Source organism: Rhinatrema bivittatum, chromosome 7 (assembly GCF_901001135.1).
Source record: "Rhinatrema bivittatum chromosome 7, aRhiBiv1.1, whole genome shotgun sequence".
NCBI classification, from domain to species: Eukaryota; Metazoa; Chordata; class Amphibia; order Gymnophiona; family Rhinatrematidae; genus Rhinatrema; species Rhinatrema bivittatum.
Genome location: NC_042621.1, coordinates 43760893 through 43787799, shown reverse-complemented (window position 1 = coordinate 43787799; position 26907 = coordinate 43760893). Strand labels below are relative to the sequence as shown.

General features: G+C 44.9%; 1 protein-coding gene across 6 annotated transcripts in view; it reads left to right on the top strand.

Annotated features, from left to right (window-relative positions):
- The window catches only part of NFAT5 (nuclear factor of activated T cells 5), an 852247-nt gene that overhangs the window by 609887 nt on the left and 215453 nt on the right, over window positions 1-26907 (top strand). For 5 of the 6 annotated variants that reach the window (XM_029608296.1, XM_029608295.1, XM_029608299.1 and 2 more), the window contains one exon: window positions 22493-22570. The exons of the other annotated variant lie outside the window; for it this stretch is intronic. In XM_029608296.1, the coding sequence (XP_029464156.1) occupies window positions 22493-22570 (78 nt within the window). The remainder of the gene's footprint in view (window positions 1-22492; window positions 22571-26907) is intronic. 6 annotated transcript variants of the gene reach the window in all.

Genomic DNA, 26907 nt, shown 5'->3' with positions numbered 1-26907 from the left:
CTCCGGCGACTAGGCTGGTTCGTTTCCCGGCTTCTGAGGGCATGTATTTACCACATGTCCTCTAACGGCACAGAAAAAACATAGCCCCAAACAACATTGACGAAGTTTCTCCTCAGAGGAGATGTGGGTTCTTCCAAGCTGCATGGGTTCATTGACTTGTCCCAGAGAAGAGGCCTCCGAGCTGGTTGGGAGAAGGTGGCAAGAGAAGGAAGGAGCCAAAGGTAGGAATCTTCGTGAAGGACGCGACTCCCGAGCGCATTGCTGAAGGCGTCTATCAATTCTCCCTGCAAGATCAAAGCATCCAATGAATCAGGTAACTCCCTCGCCGCTAATTCGTCTTTGATGCGTGGTGACAATCCCTCAAGAAAGATGGCCCGCAAACTGTCCTCACGCCAATTTAACGCTGACGACAGGGTACGGAATTCAATAGAGTAGTCTATCAAGGCCCTGACACCCTGACTGAAGTGGAGCATATCTGTGCTTAACGTGGCTAATCGTCCAGGGTCCTCGAAAGCCTGTTTGAACATTCGTGGAAAACGTTGAATGTCCTGAAGCATGGGATCAGCCCTTTCCCATAAGGGTGATGCTCAGTCAAGCGTCTTGCCATCCAATAGTGAAATGATGAAAATAGTCTTGATGGCGTCGGTGGAGAACTGGGCCGGTTGTAGCGAAAAGTGCATTAAGCATTGATTCACAAATCCTCGACAGAATTTGGGGACCCCAGTGTACCTGGGTGGTACTGGAAGACGCAGAGGAGCAGGAGCTGCTAATGGACCTGGAGGTGCCAATATGGGTGGGGCTGCAACTGTTGTTAGAGCGTCGAGACATGCGTTGAGACGATCCATGGTGGCTGCCACTACCTCGTGACATTGCTGTTGCTGCTGAAGCTTCTGGGCTAACCCAGGAATGGCCCGGAGTCCGGAAAGGTTCGCCGGGTCCATGGCCTTGCAAACTGTTGGCTGATGCCAGCCGAAATGTGGACCCTTGACCAAGATGAGGTGGGGCTATCAGCTAGATGACCTACGGATCCTCACCGTCGGTAGGCAGACTGATAGGATGGAATCCAGGATGAAATCCAGGATGGAATCCAGGCACAGCTTGGGGTCTGAGGCTGGCAGAAGGCAGGCAGTCCAGAGTAATCCGAATCAGGGCAGGCGGCAGGCAAGCAGGTAGGTCAGGCAATCCGGGTCAGAGGCAGGCGGCAGACAGGCAGGCAGACTCCAATAGTAATCCAAATCAGGGCAGGTGGCAGGCAAGCAGGCAGGTTAGGCAATCCGGGTCAGAGGCAGGCAGAGGTTTAACCTGGCCGAGAAAAATTACAGTATAGGGGTCAAAGAATTCCTTGCCATCAAGATGGCTTTTGAGGCATGGCGGCAGTGGTTGGAGGGTGCACAACACCCCATTACCATATATACGGATCATAAGAATCTTGAGTATCTCTGCCACACCCAATGGCTGAACCCTCGCCAGGTGCGCTGGTCCTTACTCTTCAGCCAATTTGACTTCACCCTCCGTTACAGACCAGCCTCTAAAAATATCAGGGCTGACGCTCTCTCTAGAACATACGACACGGAGGATGAGCTCGAGGTGCCAACTTACGTTATTGATCCAGCGAGGGTGCTCCTAGCCGCAGCTCAGTCCATTCCACCAGGGAAAACAGTGGTTCCCCTTCTGCTCAGATAGAGGGTCCTAAGATGGGCCAATGATTCTCTCACCGCCGGACACCCAGGCAGAGTCCATACCCTAAATTTATTACAACAGTATTACTAGTGGCCCCATGTAGGAAGGGACGTCAAAGCCTATGTGTACTCCTGCCCAACCTGAGCCCAGCAAAAACCCCCAGCAGGTCGTCCCTGGGGTCTGCTTCAGCCGCTACCAGCTCCTAAGGAACCATGGGCCCACCTGTCTACAGACTTTGTGGTGGATCTGCCCCCTTCTAATGGCCACCGCATCATCTGGATCATCGTCGACGGATTTTCGAAGATGGCCCACGTTACTGTGCTTCCTAGACTTCCCTCGGCCCCTGAACTGGCCAAGCTCTTTACTCAACATATCTTCCGCCTCCATGGACTTCCACTGCACATCGCCTCTGACCACGGAGTTCAGTTCACTGCCAACTTCTGGTGATCTCTGTGCAGGAAGTTCAGCATTCAACTTGATTTCACCACGGCCTACCATCCTCAAGGCAATGACCAAGCTGAACGTACTAATCGAAACTTGAAAACCTTTTCATGAATGACCGGCAGGATGATTGGTCCACCCTCCTTTCCTGGGCCGAGTTTTCCCACAATTCCCATACCAACTCAGCTACAGGCTCCTCACCATTCCTGGTTGTCTACGGGAGGCAGCCTGCACCACTGCTTCCTACACCCCTCTCGGTGCCTTCTCTGGCAGCCCAGCTCACCACCCAGGAAATTTGGGCCCTGTGGAATCACACTCAGGAAAACCTCCAGGAGGCAGCAGAAGAAGCAAGGAAGACAACCAACAAGCACCGGCGACCAGCACCCTTTCTTTAACCTAGGAGACAGAGTATGGCTCAGCACCCACCACATCCGCCTCCGGGTACCTTCAATGAGGCTAGCCCCTTGCTACATCGGACCTTTCTCAGTCACTGAATGGCTCGGGCTGGTTACTTATCGCTTGCGATTACCATCATCCTTAAAAATTCACAATACCTTCCGTGTGTCTCTCCTTAAACCTCTGGTTTTATCATGGCTGTGACGAAACATTCCTGAACCCCAGGATCTCGCCTCAGAGGAGGATCAAACATAGGTGAAGGAGGTACTGGACATACAGCGTTGCCACAAAAGATGAGAATACATAATCTCTTGGGAGGGTTTCGGCCCTGACAAGAATACGTGGGAGCCCGCCTCCAACATTTTAGATAAAACATTGCTCCTACACTTCCACAGCACGCATCCTGAGAAACCCGGACCTTCTAGGAGGGAGCGTAGAGGAGGGGGTACTGTTAGGCGCCCCAGCCATGGGCCCACAGCCAGGTCTCCCCACTGTAGGGGGCCGAGGATGCGCACCTGCCCCGTCCTTTCCTTGCCTCTATCGCTGGCTCCTGCTGCCGCGGCCCGCCTCTTAACCGCGCCATGCCTCCCGACGCCGACACCACCACAACTCAGAGTTCCCCTAAGCGCACATACGCGACTGCCAGCAATTTAAGGGGCCAGTAACGGGAGAGATCCCTGCGGCCTGCAGAGATGACATCAGGCAAGGCAGGTATATATACCCTGCATTGCCACTTCCCCCTTGCCTTGGCAACAGGTCCCGCTCTGCTCTCAGCTGCTGGTTGCCCCACGTGTTCCTGCTCCTTCTCCAAGTGTTCCTGATCCTGCTCTGTGTGCTCCTGTTCCTGTTCCAGCCCCTTGTCGCCTAAGCTTGCTCTCCTGGTTCTCGACTTGTCCCATTCCTGGCGTTGTCTGCTGCCTGCCCTGACCACTTGCCTGCTCACCGTCTCTCCTGCTAGCTCCTGGCCCCGATCACTGGTACGTCCGACCTCGCTTTTGCCCTTTGCCTTCAGGATTGTCTTCGTCCGGAGACTTGCTCCTAAGTCCTGCCGGCCCCGGCAACCGAGGGCTGGTATAGATGAAGGTCCGGTTGGGTCTCCACCACTTGTATCCGCCTCCTGACGATGAGGACCTATAGGAGCTCCTCTTCTATAGGTGGCACCAACCTCGTTTTGGTCCAGGGGTCCATCACTCTGTGCAACAATTGGTACGCATATCTGATGTGGCTACAGGTGATCTATCCATCTGTTATGTTTTCCAAGGGCTCTGGATCTGTTTACTCCAGGTCCGGAGGTTTTGGAGGATCCAGCGCCATTTTGCCTTATGACTTGCCTCTTGAGTAGTGGAGGTTGCACAGAAAGAGCTTCTCTTCAGTGTTTTCCACCCTTGTGAAAGCCCAACAGACCTCTACCTTACTAATTTATCTTCAGTCCTGATATTTGTTGCGTTTTTCTCTGCAACTCGTTCAGTATCTCCCTGACGGTCTTCAATGCCATACATTCTAGCTTTTCTCCAGGGGATCTGGAAAAGGGTATAGCCCTAAATGGAAGGTTCTGGCAGCAGCCATTCCCTTTTTTTTTTCCCCAAGAGTGGTTGGGCAGTGTTCTGATGGCGGCCTTTCCTGACATGGCTAAGTTCATTTCGGGTGTTAAGGGGTTACGGCCTCTCCTTATGCTTCTTGCTCCTCGATGGAATCTTAACATCCTGCTGCGGATTCTAGTGGTCTCCCTTTCGAGCCATTGGAAGCACATCTCCCTTGAGGACCTCTCCCTAATGGCAGTCTTATTGGTAGCTCTATGCTCCGCTCATTGTATTTTGGAGCTCCCCGCCTTGTGTTGCCGCAGTCATTTCTGTGGATGAAGTCACTTTTCGGATGATACCTTCCTTCCAAATTCAATTCCACCTTCCTCAGCAATCAAGCAGTTTCTTTCTTGACTTTATCTTGTTTAGAGTGCAGACACATTTTCAGTGCCTCAGGTGTCTGAATTATCATTAGTGTGGCAGGAGGTGACTGAACTTTCCGCATTCCTCGTATGGGGGCCACATAAGGGGGAAGCTGCAGCCAAAAGCCTCTTTGGCATGCTGCTTTAAGAGGGTAAGTCCCTTCGCTTATAAGCTATGTAACAAGAAGGCCCCCAAGTTTGTTTGAGTGCACTCTATGAGCGTGCAGGCACTTTTGGTTATGGTCATTTGTTGGGCATTCACACAGTCTTCCTTGCTTACTTTTGTAAAAGTTTGCTATACTATATAAGTTTTATAAATAAATACTAACTACATGTTTGGGCCAAAGAGGATTCTAAGGTATCAGAGTTTTCAAGGTAGCTCTTGCTTTTTCCCACCTGAATTGATGGGGTTTGGTACTTCCCACCTTATATGACTAGACTGGTGTAGCAGGAAGAGAAGGAAGGAGAAATTTGCATTATCTGTAAATTTCCTTTCCATTTGTCCTGCTGCACTAATCCAAGATCTGCCCAGGAAGCAGGGCCTCTTTACCAAGGTCTTTGTTGTTCAGTGTTTCCTGTCTAAATGTACATATTTTTTTGTCTTACTACTGTCCTTTTTTCTTGGATAGTTCTTTTCCAAGCAATTTCAAGATCGCTTTGGAGACTAAAACAGGAGTGTCCTCATAGGTTTAATTTGCTGTCCAATTTGAAGGTGGTCAATTTTCATATTTCACAAACATTCTTGGGTCTGATTTAGAACTTTGTCAATGGTATACTGGCTTCCTTCTGGGCGGCACCACCCCTAAGTAGTGGTGATGATGTCATGTAAGGAAACTAGTGTTCTATGCCTCCATCTGCTGATAGGGGGAAACATCCTCCCTGTATATGACTGAACTGGTGTAGCAGGATTAATGGAAAGGAAATTGACAGATAAGAAAATTTCTCCTTCATTCTCTCTACTGTAATATCATCCTCAAATAGACAAACTTTTTCTTCTAACCTCGCCGCAAATCTTCATCTCTGTAGAATATTAAGGATCAATAGATTCAGTATGGGTTACTATTTGAGGTCTTATTTATTTTATTTATTTATTGTTTTTTTGTATACCGACATTCATGTGTACATATCATATCGGTTTACAGTAAAAGACAAATGTCAATTAAAACATTTGCAATTCAAAATTTAAAAGAAAATTATAAAGGTCTGAAATGAGCCATTAAGTTTTAGACTGAAAAAAACTTGTATGTAGGGTTCAGCTTTCTACTCTTGATCAGAATTGCTGCTATTTCACTATGGATTGCATTTATCGAGGGTTTTTTTTTCCACAGATAGAGATGTTATGTTCAATAACATCCCTTATGTTTTTAGGAATAAAGGTCAGCAAACAAGTTGTAGGCGAGACCATTTTATTGAACCAGTGTACCTTTGTAATTTACTTTTCTTTGGTAACTTTGAAACTCGACCTGGCTATCAATCTCTTTGAATGTGATTGATAGCTAGGTCTGGCCTAAAAGAGAACTTCAAAACTAATCAGCACCATGGTGGACAAGATGGCAGCGTGACTTGCCATGAAAGTGCAGCCCGATATTTCTTCTCTGATTTCTTTGGGATTTTTATTTATAATGCCTCCAAAATGTAAAGGCAAACTTTGGGCTTACCCTTTGGAATCTTCTTTGCTGCTCAGGCAGCACTTGATTTTGGACTTCGTGGCTGCTGCATCTATTGAAAGGGAGTGGTGCTGGGCTGGATGGAAGAGAGTCTGCCCCAGCTGGGGAGGAGGTTTCTCTCAGCCCCCAGCGTGCCAAGGTCCCAGATGTAGCTGAAGTGTCTGCGTCGTTGACTGCTGTGAAGAGAGGTTCCAGGGCCTTTCATGTTGCTGCTGAAGAAGTGTTCTCTCTTTGAGAAGGATTCAACTCGCCACTTACATCTGTGCTGTAGGCTGTGTTTCTTGCCTCTGAGTCTGGACAGGTTCCCTTGTTCCTACAGCCTTTGTGGCTCCTTCCAAACCAGCGGTAGTTACTATGGATGCTTTATGGGACTTAATAGTCTGTAGCTCAGGCCTGTGCTCTTCCAAGGCTAATCCTGTTTCTCTTTATATAGAATCACATATTGCGGCTTGGAATGTTTCTCAAACAATCTTTGGAGAAATTTTTGTCTCTGTAACAAAAGGTTTCCAGCATAGAAAATCTTCAGTCTGGGGAGTTCCAGAGGAGAGAGGAGTCTGGGCCCTCCCTTTACCCTGCAAAGATGGCACAGATTGAAGGGCAGAACATCAGTGTTTGCTGTTTAAACAGCTTAACCATCCCCCACTGAGACAGCTGGAGGAGTTCTGAGGAGAGTGAGTGGGGAGTGGCCTCTGGCTCTTTAAATCTTCCTGCAGGGCTGAACAACAGTAGGAGTTCCAGAGGTGAGAGGAGTCTGGGCCCTCCCTTTACCCTGCAAAGAGGGCACAGATTGAAGGGTAGAACATCAGCCTTTGCTGTTTAAACAACTTAACCATTCTCCACTGAGACAGCTGGAGGAATTCTGAGGAGAGTAAGTGGGGAGTGGCTGCTGGCTCTTTAAATCTTACGGCAGGCCGGCGCTCTGCCGCTGCCAGCGCGTTGCCTAAGCCACGTGCGCCAAAGGAGCACGCGGCTTTGTCAGGCTTCGTCTGGTTTGTCTGGCTCATTCTTTTCTGTGTCAGATTTCCTTTTCAAGATTCTTGATTATTGGTTAAAATGGGGAAGAAAAGGAAGGCTAGATTGATAGCCGCCTCCCACAACTCACAAATACTCCAAGGCCCCATGGATGCACATGTGATCTGGGTGAATGAAGCGCCATTGATGGACTGCGAAGTGGAAGCTCTATCAGCAACCTTGAGTCCAGGCGCAGGACCTTCTTTTCCCCCACAGCCAAGTGTTCCAGTTAACAGTGAACTAGAGGTAAAACAAACTATTTTTACAAGTAATGAAAGTACTTTATTTACAAATATAACACCGGTAGACCAACAAACCTTTCTTACTCCTCTATTGAGGGAAGTACAACTGTGAACATAATTAGAGCACAACCATCTGCTGAACCTCCACCTAATGTTACACTTGCTGATTTTTGGGGACTGATATCAAAACTAAATTTGAATGTTTCACAGGTGAATGAACATCTGTCATCATAAGTAAATGCAAATAGATCTGCTATTGATGAGCAAAATAGGAAAATCTCTAGTTTAGAAACTAGTGTGGGCTTAATAACTTCTAAACAGTTAATTCAAAACTCACAAAGTATGCATGTTAAAGATAATTTAATTTTACATAGTGAAATTAATAATATTGAAAACTTGATATGTTTAAAAAATTTACGCTTAGTAAATTTTCCACAAACTCGTTTGATGTCACTGTATGAAATGTTTTAAGAAATTTCTTAAGGAAATTTTGTTGTACAGTGATCTTGATATTCCTTAAATTTCAAATATCTTTTATTTCCCTAAAACTGTAGCTATGGGGGAAGTACAAAATGGGGATGTTAATAATGTATCTAATTTAGGAGTGTCCACCTTCCTAGAGGAATCGATAGATATCATCAATAATAGAACAACTTTTTTTGTTTCCTTTTTGCTCGAATCGGATAAGAATTTTTTTTTTTTTTTATATTAAAGCTTTTATTAGCATGCATAGAAAAGAACAAATAAGAATTTTTTTAAGAACAGAGATGTTAAATTTTGTGGTCATAAAAATGTAATGTTTCCTAATGTCTCCAAAGCAACACAGGCAAAAAGGATACAATTTCTTGCTGTGAAGAGCAAAGTTATGGCTATTGGGGCAACTTTTTTCCTCAAAGTTCCCTGTATGTGCCATATTACTTTTCAAGCAAAAAATGTATTTTTTCTGACCCATTGCAACTGGAAACGTCTTGAAAGACAAATCTAGTTTAAGTGAGAATACAGCTTAGATATATTTAGAATAAGGTCAAATGTGAAAAATTGATTAACTCCTCTCTCTAAGTATTTGCTGTAAGTAATTATCAGGCCGATACAGAAAGAAACATGGGAGAGCAGGAGAGCGCCCGCTCTCCCGGCGCGCACGCAGGCCAGTGTCCTGGGCGCGCGATCCAGTAAAGAAAAATATGGTAATTAGGACCTGCAGTAAAAGGAGACGCTAGGGACATTAGTGCGTACCTAGCGGCTCAATTTTTCCGGCATCGGTTCTTGAGCCCGCTGACAGCCACGGGTTCGGAAACCAGACGCCAGCAAAACTGAGCGTCCGGTTTTCAACCCGCGAGCTGTGGGCTGATTTTCACATTTTTTTTTAAAATTATTTTTTACTTTTGGGACCTCCGACCTAATATCGCCATGATATTAAGTTGGAGGGTGTACAGAAAAGCAGTTTTACTGCTTTTCTGTACACTTTCCCGGTGCCGGCAGAAATTAATGTCTGCCTTTGGGTAGGCGCTAATTTCTGAAAGTAAAATGTACAGCTTGGCTGCACATTTTACTTACTGACTCGCGCGGGAATAACTAATAGGGCCATCAACATGCATTTGCATGTTGCGGGCGCTATTAGTTTCGGGGGGGTTGGCCGCGCGTTTTTGACGCGCTATTACCCCTTACTGAATAAAGGGTAAAGCTAGCGCATCGAAAACGCGTATGAATGTTATTTTTTCCTTTCTCCCCATATTATATGTTAGCAGATCTTTTTTTTCTGAATAATGTTATGGTGATTATTGCACTGCAACATTTGTTTTACTTGCTAAAAGTGTGTAAACATTTAAAATGCAATAAAGATAAAATTATTTAAAAAAAGAAAATATTCAGTCTTCATTAATCCAAGAGAGGAACAGTCTCCGAAGGAGAGTTGAATTTCTGGAAAATAAGGCACGTCAGCTTAATTTGACTCATTAACTTTTCCAAGGTTGTGGGAGAGCTAACCAGGATGACTTTACGGCATTATTTTCTTCAAGTCTTAAAAATTCCTGAAGAGACTGTCCTTGCTCTTAATAGTTTATTTCATCATGTCTGGGAATAATCAGTCATAGGCCATTGATCTTGATTTATCTGCTTCCTAGAGTCTTCAGATCTTGAGGTTATAGAAAGATTGGTTACCTTCTTCTCAGAGTCAGTCCTTAGTTTCGTAATGAAAAATTATTTCAAGAACATTGCGATTTCATTTATGGGATCCTCTGTTCGGATATTTCCTGATTTTTCTCATGCCACTCAGATTAGGAGAAAAGCCTTTTTCGCACTTCCTAAAGATATTTTGGCATTAGGAGCAACATTCATGCTAAGATTTCTTTGTAAATGTTTTAAATTATCCAGTGAGAGTTTCATTTTTTTAATCCTGAACAGCTTCAAGTATTTGTAAATTCCAGGAAAGCTTTGACTTGTAGTCCCATAGTTTATCTATAGAAACGTCTTAATTTAGTTTTTGTATTGCACTTCATTGTCATTCAAAGCATTTCCTTAATATTTTTAGCCTTTTCTTCTCCTCTTTTCTGTCCCCCTACACTAGAATATTTATTTCCTTCATTTGTAAATTTTGTTTATATTATAATTTTTTCCTGATTTCCGTACAAAGTGTATTCTTTGTAAGTATTGTTAAAATTTATAAATAAACTAATCAGGACCATAATACCTGAAATTATAATAATCCAAAACTTTGTGAAACAGGTAACATTATCCTTGACTTATTTTACACCGATCTAATGAATGGTGTATAACTCAGACTAACCAGAAATGAATTAAGTTAGTCCAGTAAAACAATGTCACCGACATCTTTATTACATTTATTTCTACATATCTCAATGACGTAATGCAGTATGCACACTCCTGTACTCTCATGAAATTGCCCAGTTTTTTCTTCAGAATGCCATGGTGATCATGGCTCCTCGACTGCATTAGGCATAAGCTGTGTAATGGCCTGAAAGTGGTTAAGGCCGCTAGGTGGCATTATAACTCTTGGTAATTCCCACACACACAAACAGCAATATCATACACTGCACTTAGCTGATTTTCACATTTGTTACAATAAATTGAGTATATATAATAATCTGAAACTAATAATCTCAATGCACATAAAAATAAGGTATAAAGTAAACAAGGAAAAATAATACAAATAAGGAATATACAAGAAAGTATATGCATAAAATAAGTAAATAAAAAATCAGAGAATATATATATTTACAATGTAAAACTAAATCTGCTTACATCCCTGAGACCCATGAATCTCAGCAGTGAAGAAGAATGTAACCTAGGACACAGCGCTGGAGCACGGCATGTCATTGAGCATCTTGCATTGCTGACAAAATTAAGGTATTGGTCTCATAAGGTGGTTTATAAATAAAATAAAAAAATAAAATAAATATCTCATTCTTTGTCTGAATTTCCCACCAATACCCAGTCATCAATCATTCTGTGCACTTTTTCTTTCTCATGCAGTTCCAGTCCTAAGGCAGAAGGGCCCTGCCAGATGTTGGCTCAAAAAAGGTCAGCAGATGTGACCTATAGGTAATTTAATACTGCAGGTTTCTTGAAGGCCTCACAGACTAACCACTAGCACACAAAATTAAGTGATTTAGTTAACAGAAAAGAGCCAAAAAATCTTAACAAATCCTAAATATTTATATTCACAATTTATCAGCTGTCAGTGGTTCAGTTCTTCGTGGGCCTAACTGGCCCAGACCTGTAACCCCGAGTTACTTCACTTTCTCATTCCCTATCTAATATACTCCATTCTTCCTACATTGGAGAATTGAACCACGATTGGACAGAGAACAATGAGGCGTTAGAAGAACATTTTCACAATCGCAAAAGAAAAAAAAACAAACAAGGAAAGGTCAACCTAAACCAGTAGTGATATAGGTTTGAATTTTGGTACCCCAGGTTCTAATTTGTTCCCAAAGGCCTAAGAGAGGTTTACATCATTCAGGTTCATCTAACCAATCTTTGGTAAGGTTATAGGAGTCGCGAAGGGAAAAGGATATGTTACGCACTAAGGGAACATTATAGTGGATATATAAAGAACATTGTTCACCATAGTGAATTTGGAGGGTAGTACATGAGTCACCTTCTTTAGCTAAAAGAAGATCGTGAGCCAATCGATGGTCCTGAACAGTGGAAGATAAATCTTGAATTTGATCAGATAGTAAATCAAATTGGTGAGTAGTAGTGTTTTTAAACAATTCAACTATAGCCTACATTTTTTAAAATGGAGGTTGCTAGGCGAGCAGAGGAATGACCTGCTTCGAAGATAAGGGTGCTGGCGGCAATAAGACTGTTTCGCTCAGTTAAAGTAAGAAGAGCATACTATTCAGCAGAATATTCAGGGGAGGTGGTATCTACCTCCCTTTTGTACCAGGAGGGAGACATCTTGGGGAATAAATGTAGGGTAGGATAAATATAGGCAACAGCACAAGTACCTATGGGGTAGATTTTCAAACTATGCGAATAGGCCTACTTTTGCTGGCGCATCAGGCGCAAGCAAAAGTACGCTGGATTTTAGTAGATACGCGCGGAGCCGCGCGTATCCACTAAAATCCTGGATCGGCGCGCGCAAGGCTATCAATTCTGTATAGCCGGCGCGCGCCGAGCCGCGCAGCCTACCCCCGTTCCCTCCAAGGCCGCTCCGAAATCGAAGCGGCCTCGGAGGGAACTTCCTTTTGCCCTCCCCTCACCTTCCCCTCCCTTCCCCTACCTAACCCACCCACCCGGCCCTGTCTAAGCCCCCCCTTACCTTTGTCGGGGGATTTACGCCTCCCAGAGGGAGGCGTAAATCCCCGCGCGTCAGCGGGCCTCCTGCGCGCCGGGACGCGACCTGGGGTCGGGTCCGGAGGGCGCGGCCACGCCCCCGGGCCGCCCCGGGCCGTAACCACGCCTCCGGGTCCGCCCCCGAAACGCTCCCGGCACGCCCCCTAAACGCCGCGCGGTTCGGGCCCGCCCCCCGATACGCCCCCGACACCCCCCCTCGGAGAACCCCGGGACTTACGCGAGTCCCGGGGTCTGCGCGCGCCGGTGAGCCTATGTAAAATAGGCTCACCGGCGCGCAGGGCCGGATTTGGGCGGATTTAGGCGAGATTTGGCGGATTTGGGCGGATTTAGGCGAGCAGGGCTCTTAAAATCCGCCCCTATGCCTGTAAGGAGACTACCATAGAGGTGATAATTTTCGCAAAGCTGAACCCATGGAGCTCAAACACGAGTGGCATCATAGTTCCCTGCATATTGGGATCATGCTGTAGTGAGGATTAAAAGATCATACATACCGTTAAAACAGGGACTAGAGGAAACATTTAAAGGCAATAACGCAGTGACATTAAAAGGCAAACAATACACAGGATCCGATACGTTTTGGCAGCATGGAAACCCAGGAGCAATAGAGTTCATGTCTGCTTGCCAGGTAGAATTTAAAAACGAGAACCAGGAGGTTGAGTTACAACCAGACCCATCATGGGACATTGTAGCATTAGTAAACTGGATGCTATATAAGAAATATCTAAAAAAACAAAAAAAAACCCCAAATAGCCATTGTTGCTACCAGAAGTTATTAACCATGGAGTGTCCTTTGTAGAATCAAGAGCTAGCAGTTGATAGCCCATAGTGACATTGCAAGATGTGAAATGGCCAAAATCACGTGGGCCTTTTGTTAAAGTACCCAAATAAGGTCTCTGAAAACAAAGAGTAAATGTTTCAGAATCAAGTGGGGATATAAACATAGTTGCGAGAGATTGATAGTACAGCGGACGCATAGGTCCACAATATATAGGAAGAGGTAACAGACTTATTAAAACCTGAGGGTGATTACTTGAGCGAACGTAGTGTCACCCATAAATATGGGAAGTAAACTGCAAATAGAACAAGTGGAAACCTTACTACTTTTTGCCAACATCATGGAAAGATTTAGGTATGAGCTTTCACTCCAAGAAATTTTTAGACTGCATTTAGGGCAAAGAGACAAGGATGAAATACATTTATCATTGAAAGGATTACAATAAAAACTAAACAACAATTACTAAAACATGTTTAATACCTACTGGGCCCCCGAGTTAAGGAACCAATATAATCTATTTGAATAATCTGCTCCAGGATGGTACCCAATTTAGGGATGGTACCCAGTTTATCAGTGCCTGTTGTAGTATAACTAGGAAGAGTGTGTTGACAGGCAGCACAGTCAGTCACAGCTTGGCTGAGATCATTTTTGGTAATGCTAATACCCCTTTGTTTAGCCCAGTCTACACAGCACTTTATTCCAAAATGTCCTGAGGCTGTATGGATCCAGGAAGCAAGAGGAATAGTAACTGTTAGAAACTGGGTAGCTTCATTCACCGTGGTATTGTGTTGGACCTCCTCAGTATTGCTGGAACTGTGGTCATCCACATGATATACAGAGGTAAAAATGAGTTTTATCATTTCCCAGATTTCTTCCCATAATGTTTGTCCTCAAAGTGGCTTTCGATGGATAGTCCATCTCTGAGCTTTTCAAAAGCCCATCTGGTCTTTTAGGCCTTTATATACTGACCAAGAGTCTGTGTAGATTATCACATTGGAGGCCTTCAATTGGAAGGTTTGCTTCAGTGCCATGTGAGCAGCTTTTAGTTCAGTATATTAGCTACTTAGTACATCTCCTTGGTCAATTAGGAATGTTGTCTTTGGATGGTAGGCTGCAGCCTTCCACCCTCATTTACCATGAGCATACCTGCAAGAGCCATCAGTGAACTGTGCCCTCTTCTGTTGAGTCTCGTCAAGTTCATCATAAGATGGGGATTCTGCCACATTTGTTAGATATCCTTGAGTGTCTGTCAGGGAAATGGCAGTCTCATTCGTTTCAGGCAGACTTATCGCTTGTTCGTTTAGTTTAGATATGCCTCCAGGGGCAGCACGAGCCCTTGCGGTGATGTCCTATTTCCATTTTAGAAGAGAAGGTTTCAAGGCACTGCCAGCTCTTGCAGCCATTTCTTCACTGTTCACCCAAGTCATAATGGGTATTTGGGTCTTCAGGCACAGTGTTGCATGTTATGTCAACTGGTCTGTCTCTGTGAGGGCCTAATAGGTGGCCAAAAGCTGTTTTTCAAAAGGAGTGAATTTCTCTGCTGCAGGGGTCTGTTTCTTGCTCCAAAGCCAAGAAGAACTCTCTTGCCCTTCTGACATTGCCAGAGGCTCCACTCAGCCACTGACTGAGATAATGAAACCTCTAACTCAATTCTGGCAATTTCGGCTAGATACAGTGTAAGGTCACTGCTATGGCAATAGCTCTATTTGCCTCTGGGAAAGCTGTTTCCCCATTCAGAAACAGTCGTCTTTTTGTAGAGATTATACAAAGGCTGAAGCATCTGGACCAAGTGAGGAATGTGTGCCCTCCAGTGTGTTAGGAGACCACAGAATCTTTGTACGTCTTCTCAGCTTTGAGGAGTGGCCACTGGTTGTGGGATTTGGTGGGAACCTTTATCCCACTGTACGCCCAAGAACTTCACTCGCTGGGAAGGGCCTTGTACTTTGGTCATATTAATCACCCTCCTTCCTCCTGGAGGAAGGAGGCGAGGGAGTCTAAGGCTTGCTGCACATCCTTCTCCGTCATGCCTTGGAGAAAGATGTCATCAACACATTGATGAAGCTGGATACTGTTGTTTTGGGGGTTTTTTTAAAATTTTTTATTTATGCAATTTTTAGATATATTACATCATATATCAAAAGAAATAAAGGATCCAAACTTTAACATCATTAATTAGAAATATATACAAGTAATTATTCCAACTGATCTCTTAATATCAGGTAATATTGGACCAAGATTTTAAGCATTTATAGAGCTCATCACTTATTTATCGGAAAAAGAAAAAACTGGAAATAAACCATACACATAGGACTCTACCCCTACAAATTTAATACAGCAATTCAAGCCTTCCCATCTAGAAAGTCCCTTAATTGTTCAGATTGTAGGAAAATATATTTAGCCTCTTGATACTTCAAAAGACGTTTACAGGGATATCTTAATATCATACTGGCTCCTCGATTAATCACTTCACTTCTCATTTAGAGAAATTTCCTCCTTCGCTCTTGAGTACTTCGGACTAAGTCCGGATATATCCAGATACTTTGCCCATAGTATTGAACAGATCTATTTCTATAAAAGAATTTTAAAACAAGATTTCTATCCTGTTCAAAGGCGAAGGACGCCAGCAATGTCCCTCTTGATTTAATTTCAGAATGTATAGTTAACTCAATCAATTCAGAGACATTCATAGACATTTGTTCAGATGTTTCCGCAGGTTCTGCTGATGTCATTGGCTTCTTTGAAACAAAAAACACTTTAGTGATAACCGGAATAATGTCTTTTGGAATTTTTAAACAAACCTCCATGTACTATTTAAACATATCCAGAGGTGACATTTTTTTAAGAAAGGAAAATTAACTATTCACAGATTTAAATATTTTCAAATCTCCTTTCTGAAATACCTTTGGATTTAATCAAATTACCCTGAACCTTTTCAATTATTGCAACTTTTTCTTCTTGTTTTCCTATTTTCTCTTGATGTTCACTTGTAGCCTTTTCAACCTTCAACCCTCTTTTATTAAGCTCCAGAAATGCTTGTGTAAGTGTTGTAACTGCCAATTCAATAGAAGTCATAGCATTCCACAAAGAGTCTAGGGTAACAACTGGTGGTTTCTGCAATGAAAATGCCATTTTAGGTTGTAACTGTACCAAATCCTGAAGTGCTGTAGTCTCCTCATTGTTCCTTGCCGGACTGGCCGATTGGGGGTTCGGTGTGGAGGTAACCACCTCTCCCGTCGCTCCTCCAACTTCTCTGGGCATCGACCTTCCATCCTCCTCGTCCGTTTCAGGGTGCAGTGATTCTCTCCTCTCTAGGAGAGCTCACGATGTTTCCCTCTGCTCTTCCCCTAAACGAACTTTCGGCGGTGTCGGCATCTCAGGTGCCCCCAGGCTCAGCGAGATCTCATCGGCCATGGACAGCAATCCGAGCTCCTATATCGCCGTCCCTGCGGCCCTCGCCTCCGGTGCCCTGGGGATAAGATCGAAGAATCTTTCAATCCTGGGCTGTTGTAATCCTTCTTCCTTGGAAAGAATATTTTCTTTAAGTCAAACCTTACACTTCGTATGTGGCATGATTAGAAGGTAATTCAAATTAAGGCAAAAGCAAAAAGTAAAAGGACCTTAAGCCAAGGATTAGAGCAATCCTTTCCCACGTCCTATGTGTCGGCCATCTTGGTCAGCTGGTATACTGTTGTGATATCGAGGTGTTTGGTGGACTCTCAGGGGCAACAGTGATGGTATCTCCCACGGGGAGGAGCCCCGTAGGGAACTGTAACACCGGGCTAGACTCAGATGCACAAACACAGAGAATATATCTTTTATTATATAGCTTGTGTGGTTCACCAGAGGTGGCAGTAGAGAGTAGATTAGATAGCAAGTCTGTGATCCTTGGCGTTAGAGACCCGTCCCACAATGGGTAGTGTAAGGCCCCGATGCAGATGTCCAGTAAGGCACTGTAGAAGAGACAGACTGGCAGATGTTATAACACACTCCCTTGTAGCTGAGTAGATAGTTCCCAGTGAGCAGTAGAGAGAGGATAGGTATCAATAGTCTGTGATCCTCGGCAGAGGAGACCTGTTCCACAGTGGTGGTGTAGGGCCCGATGCAGATGGACAGCGAGGAGCTGTAGATAGACAGACTGGGAGAAGTTGTACTCACTCTCTGTAGCTGATAGGTAGTGTTCCAGCAGGTTGAAGAATTGGTAGCAGGCACTAGGATAGAGACACAGGCCCTCGAGGAGCGAGTACCTGTAAGTAGTATAGGCACCTGGAAATAAGCAAAAGGGTCCCGAGGAGCAGGTACCCAGGTTAGTAGAACCCCGGAGGGTGAAGATAGCTTCCAGCAGCAGTAGAAGAGGCAGAGCAGCTTCAGACCGGAACAAATCTAATCTGTTGCCAACTCGGTGAGAGTCAGCAAATGGGCAACCTTTTAAATACAGAAGCAGTGACGTCACTCGAGGGGGACACCCCCGAGGTTCGCGCCAACACTGCTACAAGACGTGAGGCGTGTGCGCGCGCCCTAGGAGGCCTCAGGTCAACATGGCGGGACGCCAAGCCAGAGCTGCTCCGGAGAAGCCGGAGAGTGCGGCTAGGAGATGCTTCGGACGCCATTCTCCCGAGGCTGGTGGAGAAGGCTGAAATAGAGGTGAGGTATGTCGGGCGAAGCTGTCTGAGACCGGACGCAACAGATACCTTCAGGCTTTGGAAACTTTCTGAGCATGTCTGCTAGTATACCATGGCAAAAGGTTGGACTGTGTAGGAAGCCTTGTGACAAACGTTGGAAGGTGTTCTGTACCCTTCCCCAATCAAAGGCAAATTGGTTTGGGGAATTTTTGGTTAATTCAATACCAAAAAAGACGTTTGTTATGTCCAATGCCGCATACCATTGTACTTCACCACTTTGAATGGCCTCTACTAAAGATGAGACATCAGGGACTACTGCATGTAAGGGATCAGTTTTTTTCAGTCAGTTTATGATGATCAGCTGTCATCCACCAGGTACCATCTATCTTCTTCATGGGCCAAACTGTTAAATGGGGATTTAGCAAGCCTAATTATACTGGCTGCTAACAAGTCATCCACTACCTGATGAATTTCTTTCTGCCCACCTCTAGACTTGTATTGGGTGCGACACACAGGTTCTTTAGGTGGATCACTAGCCACTGAGTCACCTATTGCATGGCCCATTTATACTGCTCTCATGGCACACGGTGTCCCTTGATTGCTTGTGTCAGACATTTCTAGTTTTCCTTCCTTCAAAGTCCAATTATATTTTCTAATTACATTAATACCCAAAATAATATGTTTCTGAGGTGCTCTTATCTTTTGGCAGAAAGAAGTTCCCCCTCCTATTTGCAAAGTGACTTCAGTTTCCACCCCAGGAATAACTTGACCTCCGTTCCCTTGGAGGGACAGCATATATCCCTTGAATCTATGTGGGTTGCCCTGCAAAATTGTAGCCTCTGCTGCAGTGTCTACTAGGGCCATATATTGCTGTTTATTTCTCTCTGTTTATTTCTCTCGTTCACCAAATCGTGAGAGTGAATGGGAAGAAGGGATACAGAGGCTTGACCTGCGCCCTATTGTCCTTGAGCAGTACCTACACTTTGAGTCATTGTGGGATCAAGCTCTTCTAGAATTGCTCTCAGCTGGCAATAGGGAGATTTACCTGTCCCTGGGGCTGAGTTTAATTGCCCACTCCCTGAGTCAGGTGGAGCCAAAGGGGTTACAGGGAGCCCTTCCATCTGTACATCAAGGAATTTTGCTACCAAAAACTCCAGACTTTGTCCATCAATCTTCTCTACCGGTACCCCTTTCTTACATAAATCGTGTACTCATCTGTTCTCCTCTCTTATTCTGACTTATAGGGTGTCTCCTATTTTTATTCTGATCCTGTTCTGTATAGGGTAGAAAGAGTGCATGTCTCCACAGAGCCTTCACCTTAGTGGGGGATCCCCAGTATTATTATCCCTCTGCAAATCAATCTGAGCAGTGGGGAGCTCCACCAGCTCCTGAAAGTGATTTAGAGGAACCTTCCTTACTACTAGCAATAACTGGGTGACTGTCACTTTTGTGCCAGGACCTGATGTATTCCACCACCATCTGACATAATCTGTTGTCATTTGCTGAGACATCATATCATTTAAATCCTCTTCTTTTATAATTGCATGCAGTAAAGCTATCAATTTAATGGTTTGAATATAATCTGCAAGTATATTCCACAGAGTTAATAACTACAAGATAGGAAAAGAAGTTTCATTTGGATATAATTGATGGCATACTTTTGCTAGTAGCTGTGCTAAAGTAGAACAATCAACTTCGTCTTTTTCAGCTTTTTTAGTTTCTGCTTATATACAGAAACGTATGTGAGCATTGCTTGCCAGGGGACCAATGAGACATAATTCCTTCACATCTAACTTAAATACTCCTCCATCATTTCAATTAAACGTAACAGACAGTCTATCGGCATGCAGTTCTCCAGGGGCATGCTTACAGGCTTTTGCCATAGAAACTAGCTCCTTAGGGGCATAGTTTGAACATACATAGTTTGAACATGTACATAGTTTGTACATACATTTGAAGTTTTCCCTTTTTCCCATTCGGGTTCCCCCTCATAAGATCATAAGAAATTGCCATGCTGGGTCAGACCAAGGGTCCATCAAGCCCAGCATCCTGTTTCCAACAGAGGCCAAAACAGGCCACAAGAACCTGGCAATTATCCAAACTCTAAGAAGATCCCATGCTACTGATGCAATTAATAGCAGTGGCTATTCCCTAAGTAAACTTGATTAATAGCGGTTAATGGACCTCTATTTCAACTGCTGTCTCCACCCACTGGGATGTGCCATCTTCCTGTGGGACAAGTTTCCAATCAGTACATTTATTTTTAGAACGAGCAGATTTAGCATGAATCTTTGTCTCAGTAGTAGTGAGTGGGTAGAGGGAGCGTGAAGGATGGCGCATACTCTCCCCCTCAGTCTCATAGATATCCCATCCATCCACCTGATCCTCCACCCATGTAATTGCTGTTATTTTGAAGACATTTGAGATTAAGCCTGCATGAGCCAGGGACACAATACTATTTATCTGTGCACGAGCACTCCTTTCAATAGCCGTCATGCATTGCCCCTGGGCAGTGGCCCTTTGCTCTGTTGCTGTGCTGATTAACAGGCCGATACAGTAAAGTCTGTGGGAGAGCAGGTGAACGCCCGCTCTCTCGGCACGCGCGATTCAGTATTTAAATTAGGCCCGGCAGTAAAAACGGGCAAAAGGAGGCGCTAGGGACACTAGCGCGTCCCTAGCACCTCCTTTTTGACAGGAGCGGCGGCTATCAGCGGGTTTGACAGCCGATGCTCAATTTTGCCGGCGTCTGTTCTCGAGCCCGCTGACAGCCACAGGCTCGGAAACCGGACGCTGGCAAAATTGAGCGTTCGGTTTTCAGCCTGACAGCCGCGGGCTGAATTCAAATTTTTATTTTTTTATTTTTTTTTTTACTTTTTTTACTCTTCGGGACTTCCGATTTAATATCGCCGTGATATTAAGTCGGCACTTCCCCGGCACTTCTCTGGTGCCGGAAGAAATTAGTGCCTACCTTTGGGTAGGCGCTAATTTCTGAAAGTAAAATGTGCGGCTTGGCTGCACATTTTACTTAGTGAATTACACGCGAATACCTAATAGGGCCCTCAACATGCATTTGCATGTTGAGGGCCCTATTAGGTGCCGCGGGTTGGACGCGAGTTTTCCTCCCCTTACTGAATAAGGGGTAAGGGAAAACGCGCGTCCAAGAGCAGGCTGTACTGTATCAGCCTGTAAGAGATTCTTATCTTGCAAAGCAATAGACAGTTTATCATTCTCTTTCTGTAGAATAGCAGACTGCTTGAAAGCCTCATCTCGTTCATGAGAGAGATGCCTACAAACTGAAGCGTGTAGCCAGCATGCTGTCATAGAATGTATAGTGTCGCCAAGTTTTAAACGGGATAAGCAATCTGTAACAGCAAAAAGAGACAAACTATTATTCTCTAATTCTTTGTTCCGGGGCTCATCTAATACATTTGCTTTTGCAAGGCAACTAGCTACTGGCAACCAGATGTTGCTTTCAGCCAAGCATGGAATTTACTTCTTTGTTTGTTTACTCTCTCTACCCCCTCTCTTAAATGAAAACATTGTGGGAAAAATAAAGAGAAAAGATCAAAGCACAAGATGTAATGGCCAGGAAGTGGCTAAAGCCGCTAGGTGGCGTTATATCATTTTGTAATTCCCACACACATAAACAGAATTATCTGTACACTATACTTAGCTGATTTTCACATTTATTGCCACAGTAAATTGAGTATATATAATAATCTTAGATTAATAAAAATTGCAATGCACATAACAATAAGGTATAATGTAAACAAGGAAAAATAATACAAATATAAGAGAAGATACAAGAAAGTGTATGCATAGAATAAGTAAATTAAAAACCAAAGAATGAATATATATATATATATAATTACAATGCAAATCTAAATCTGCTTACTTTCCTTAAATCGTCCAATGAATCTCAGCAGTCAAGCATCTCATCTAGGACACAGCACTGAAGCACAGCATGTCATTGAACATCTTGTGTTACCGCCAGTATTGGTCTCATAAGGTGATTTATATAGAATATCTTGTTTTTTGTCTGACTTTCCTGCCAATACCCAGCCATCAATCATGCTGTGTACTTTTTATTTCTCATGCATTCCAATCCTAAAGCAGAGGGGCCCTGCCAGATGTTGACTCAAAAAAGTTAGCATAATGTGACCTGTTGGTAACTCAGTAATGCAGGTTTTTTTAGGGTCTCACAGGCTTACCACTAGCACACAAAATTCAGTGATTTACTTTTTTCAGAAGAGACAGCTTAAGAGAGCAACCAAAAAGCTTAACAAATCCTAAATATATATGTTCAGTATTTATACAGCTCAGTCAATGGTTCAATTCTTAGGGGCCTAACTGGCACTGACTCATAAAACTGAGATACTTCATCTTTTCAATCCCTATCTAATACCAAGATGTTTTGGTAACTTAAAATTGTCCTTTGCCTTGTATGTTAAAGATATGAGTTAAGATTTCCTTGTTGTAGCACTAACATAACTAATTTATTAATTTTTCCCTGAAACTCTACTCTGAGCTTTATTATTAGCCTGAATCATCTTGAAGAAATTTTTTTCATTTTATTAACAGCTCTGTTTAAGTGCTGCACATCCTGGATTCAGTGAGAAGGGACTGGAGAACAAGACCTCTCTCAAGGAGTTAATTATCTGGCAAAAGTGCAGTAAAGCTTAGAAGCATACTGGCCTGAGGCTTTCATGAAATCGACTGGGGAGATGTTCCTTCCACTGATAAAGTCTGTTCATTATTGCTGGACTTTGTATTTAATGTTGTATAAATGCCTACAGTAACTGAATGTAATCCAGTTTGAAGTGCCAAAAAGCGGAATATAAATTAAATAAAAAATAAAATAAATATTTCTTTTAACTTGGGACTGTTTTTTCCATCAATAGGTGACTCCCTGAATATTAATGTGAAAAAAGAAATGTCTAACTCTGCACAGTCATGCTCTTTTGAAGAAACCTTGAAAGGTATGAAGTTTATTCATCTGAAAATATTCGAAGATTAGGAGAAATGGAGTGGTTAGAGCTGTGGGCTAAGAACCAGGGAATCCCAAAGTTCAAATCCCACTGCTTCTCCATGTGATCTTGGGCAAATCACTTTACCCTCTATTGCCTCAGGTACAAACTCGGGGCCTGATTTATTAAAGGATTTCTCCCATTCTCTCTCTATGCGAAAAATGCTGAGTAAAGGAGGACTTCTTGGGACAGGGAAAAACTGCAGTACCTGAATGTAATGCACTTCAAACTACCAATAAATGTGTGGGCTAAACCCAGATAAATTCTTTATTTATTAATAAAAAGTCTTATATTGCACTTCCAGTATGTTCAGCACAGAATACATAAATAACATGCATAAAAATATAAATTAACAAAACAATTGCGTTTTTGCTCCCCTTCATTTTTATCCTTTTCTGTCTGCTATGGGACAATCTGTTTGCCTTTCTACTGTGTAAGACAAGACAAGTGTAGGCATTCAGATGTACTGCAGTAGGCTCCTTTGGGATCTTGATAGTAGATCCAGTTTTGGATGTGTACACATCATTGAACTGGAATGCAAGAACATTTTAGTATTTTGAAATGAGGACCACGACAAGCAGTCCCGCTGCTTCCTAGCTGGTCTATGATGTGAGTCAGATGTTTCAGGCCACTAATAGCCTATGTGACAGCTGGATTTCCAATCCAGTTGGAACATGCCTCTCTCACTGGAAGAGTGGAATGGGTGAACGCTTGTAGCAGCCCAGGCATGGAAGTAATGATTGTCAGATTAATATGAGTGTATGGAGCAATCGTTGAAACTCACATACCAGAAAGTGAAGTCTTTGAATGCTGTAATACCTTAAAGGATCAATATAAAGAGAGAACACAGGAGCCTCCAGGCCTCTTCAGATACATGTAAGAAAGAAATCTCAAAAGCTCAATTATTGTGATATTACAAAGATTCCAGTTTTCTTCAGGGCAAATACAGCTATCAGAATATTCCAAAAACTGAACAATAAGTCTGTAAAAATTCATCCCTGCAAGAAGAGTAAGCCTGCTAACTGATTAGTTTTCCAGCTAAAAATCACATTCCTCCATGTATTTCTACACATGATAAACACCAAAGTAGAGATGAGAGAAGGAACAATATTGCAATGGATTCCTCTTCCGTGCACACCCCAAAACTATATGTTCTCCTAGGTCAAGCAGGATGGTAGTCCTCACATGTGGGTGACATCATCAGATGGAGCCCGGCACGGAAAACTTCTGTCAAAGTTTCTAGAACTTTGACTAAACACACTGAGCATGCCCAGCATGCCACTATCCATGCGTTCAAGTGGGGTCCCTCTTCAGTATCTTCTTTTCTGCAGGGCGACCATCATCTTGTGGAGGTGTAGTTTGCGCTGTTTATTCTTGGAAAACTGCCACGCCAGGTCCCTCAATTGTTCTCGGCCTTAGCTAGAGGGCATTACAATAAGTTACCCATCTTTGCATTTGATTACTGACCGTGCTGTCTCCCGGTGGCCGTCAGCCATCGACCGCTTGTCAGGTGATTTTTTTCTATGGTGACGTCTGGTTTCTACCGATCCCCCCAGACCATGTCCATAACAGACCCTCACAAGGTCTGTATTCTGTGCCTGGGGGTGTCACACAATGTCCGGGGTTGTTCATTCTGTGTTCAGAGGTCCCCCAAGGGTCGGCGCACGCGCCTTGACAAAATTCTATGGCCCCAGGAAATCTGAGCCCTTGACCTTGGCTTCGGGGACGTCTATGCCTCTGGGCTAGGAGGACCCGGTAGTCACCAGTCCCGTCCTTTCTTCTCCTTTGCCATTTCCCCAGTGGATTCTTGGGTACTGCGGTGATGGCCACTCCCGTGGGGAGGAGCCCCATGAGGAACTGCAGTACTAGGCTAGACTCTATACACGCAAACACAGAGAAGTTGTATTTATTGTACAGCTGGATGGTACTGCCTGGGGAGCAGGCAGCAGTGAAGGTAACCCAGTGAAGTAGTCCGGAGGTCCTCAGCAGAGGAGACCAGTCTCACACTCGAGTAGGATAGGCAGTGCGGCGTAGCAGGGACAGGTCCCGGATATAGGTCCAGAGCGCTGAAGATGAGACAGACTGACAGGGTTAGTACTCACTGAAATGGAAAGCTGTATAGTTAAAGGTCCTGGCAGGCAGAAGTTGTTCAGTGGCAGGCACCAGATTAGGGAGAGCAGGCCCTCGAGGAACTAGTACCCGGTATCCCAGAGTAGGTACCTAAAATAGAGCAGAAGTGTCCTCAAGGAGTGGGTACCCAGGTTAGGAGAATTACCCCGAAGGGCAGAGAGAGCTTCCTGCGGTAGCAAGGAAGTGGCAGAGCAGCTTAGACCGGAGGCAGTCCAATCCAATCCTTGCTAACTCTGTTAGCAAATGAAGGGCAGGCTAAATACCAGGATGTGATGATGTCACTCGGAGGGGATGCTCCCGAGGTTCCCGCCATGACGTGGATGGCGTGTGCACCCTAGGAGGCCCTCAGGAAAATCATGGCGAAGACCGTCGCCATTGCCGTTCCGGGGACACCAGAGAGAGCGGCATGAAGACGCGGCAGCAGCCATCTTCCCAAGGCTTGAGGAGAGAGAAGGAGGAAAGGTGAGGCACAAAAGTCGAAGCCGTCTGAGACCGACAGACGCAGCACCCAGGTCGAGTAGGTGCTGGGGATCTGCTTCTGTCTATTTCTTTCCATTCTAGGTCTGGATAATCCACATCTCCCTCTGCACCGGAGAAAGACTGGGTCAAGCATCATGAGAGGTCAAGGAAGCACCAGCATCAGCCTTCATCGTCTCATGACTTCAAGCTCAGGAAGGCACCAGCATTGGCAGAGATTCCTCTGAAGCAGCCCCATGCCGAGGAGGCGCTGCCCTCTGTTGAGACCGAGGGCCCAAGGCAGTCCCCACTGATTCTGGTGCCAGACTCTGGTCTCCCTCAGGGCTCCAAGGGGACCCGGTCATGCCTGCTCCTCTTTAAGCTGTCCTGTCATCAGTAGCATTCGAGGAAGAATTGGAGCACAGTAAGGTCGGCCGAGCCCTACAAGACATCGAGCCACCAGTCCCCTCTGGGCCACCGCCACTGCTGGAGGCTGTGCCATCGGTGCTGGCACCATTGCTGGAGTGGTTGAACTTGCTTCTCGGTGCACTCTGATGCAGCCTTTGCTGGTGCCCCAGGGACCCTCGTGTATGAGCCAGTATTCCAGGAACCTCTAGAAGCTGTTGCAGGACCTGGTGGACCGCCTCCCTCAACAGCTTCAGGAGGACTTCCTAAAGGTTGTTCAGCAGGGGTTGGAGTGCGACAAGCATGAAGTTCGGTCCACATAAGATGTCTTCAAGACGGCGGCAAGAATTGCTGTAGCGGGCAACAGTGCTTGCCACGTGGCGTGGCTTCGTGCCTCTGACTTCTGACCGGAAATCCAAGACCTTATAGCGGACTTGCCCTGTACCGAGGACAATCTTTTTGGGGATAAGATTAAGGAAGCAGTAGCACAGCTGAAAGATCATTATGAGAACCTCTAGCATCTTTCAGCCAGCACCTCGGACCAACGATTCTCTGGCAAGAAGTCCTCCCATCAGGGACCCAGATACCCTTTTTACCATCCAAGGAAATATTGCCCTCCAGTGGGTAGGTCACGGTTTCAGCGGGCTGGGCCCAGAGCTTGCCCTAGGCAGTTGCGTACTGCTAGGACTCAGCCAGAACCTCAGCAGAGTCCTGCCACAGGATTTTGACTGGCTGTGAGGGATTCTAAGCCAGCTACCCATGCCTCGATGTTGGACCTTCCGGTCAGAGGCGGGCTGCAGTTCTTTGCAGACCATTGGCCGACCGTCACCTCGGACTGGTGGGTCCTGTCCATCGTTCATCGAGGGTACAGGTTGAATTTCCAGGAGGTCCCTCCAGAATCTCCCCCTTGCCCCTCTTGGAGGTTCTGGGCAAATCAGGAAATACTGTTAAATGAGCTCTCCGCCCTCACAATGACCAGGGCAGTCGAACCTGTTCTGCCCAGACAGTGGGGAAGCGGCTTCTACTTCAGATATTTCTTCATTCCAAAGAGAACAGGGGGTCTTCGCCCAATTCTGGACCTGAGGGCTTTGAACAGATTCCTCTAATGGGAAACGTTCAGGATGGTTTTGCTAGGTGCCCTGCTTCCTCTCCTGCAGAGGGGAGACTGGCTTTGCTCCCTCGATCTAAAAAAATGCCTGCACTCACATTAAAATTTCCCATGCCTACCAGAAATACCTCCGGTTTATGGTGGGCGAGAACCATTTCCAATATCGGGTGCTGCTTTTTGGACTAGCGTC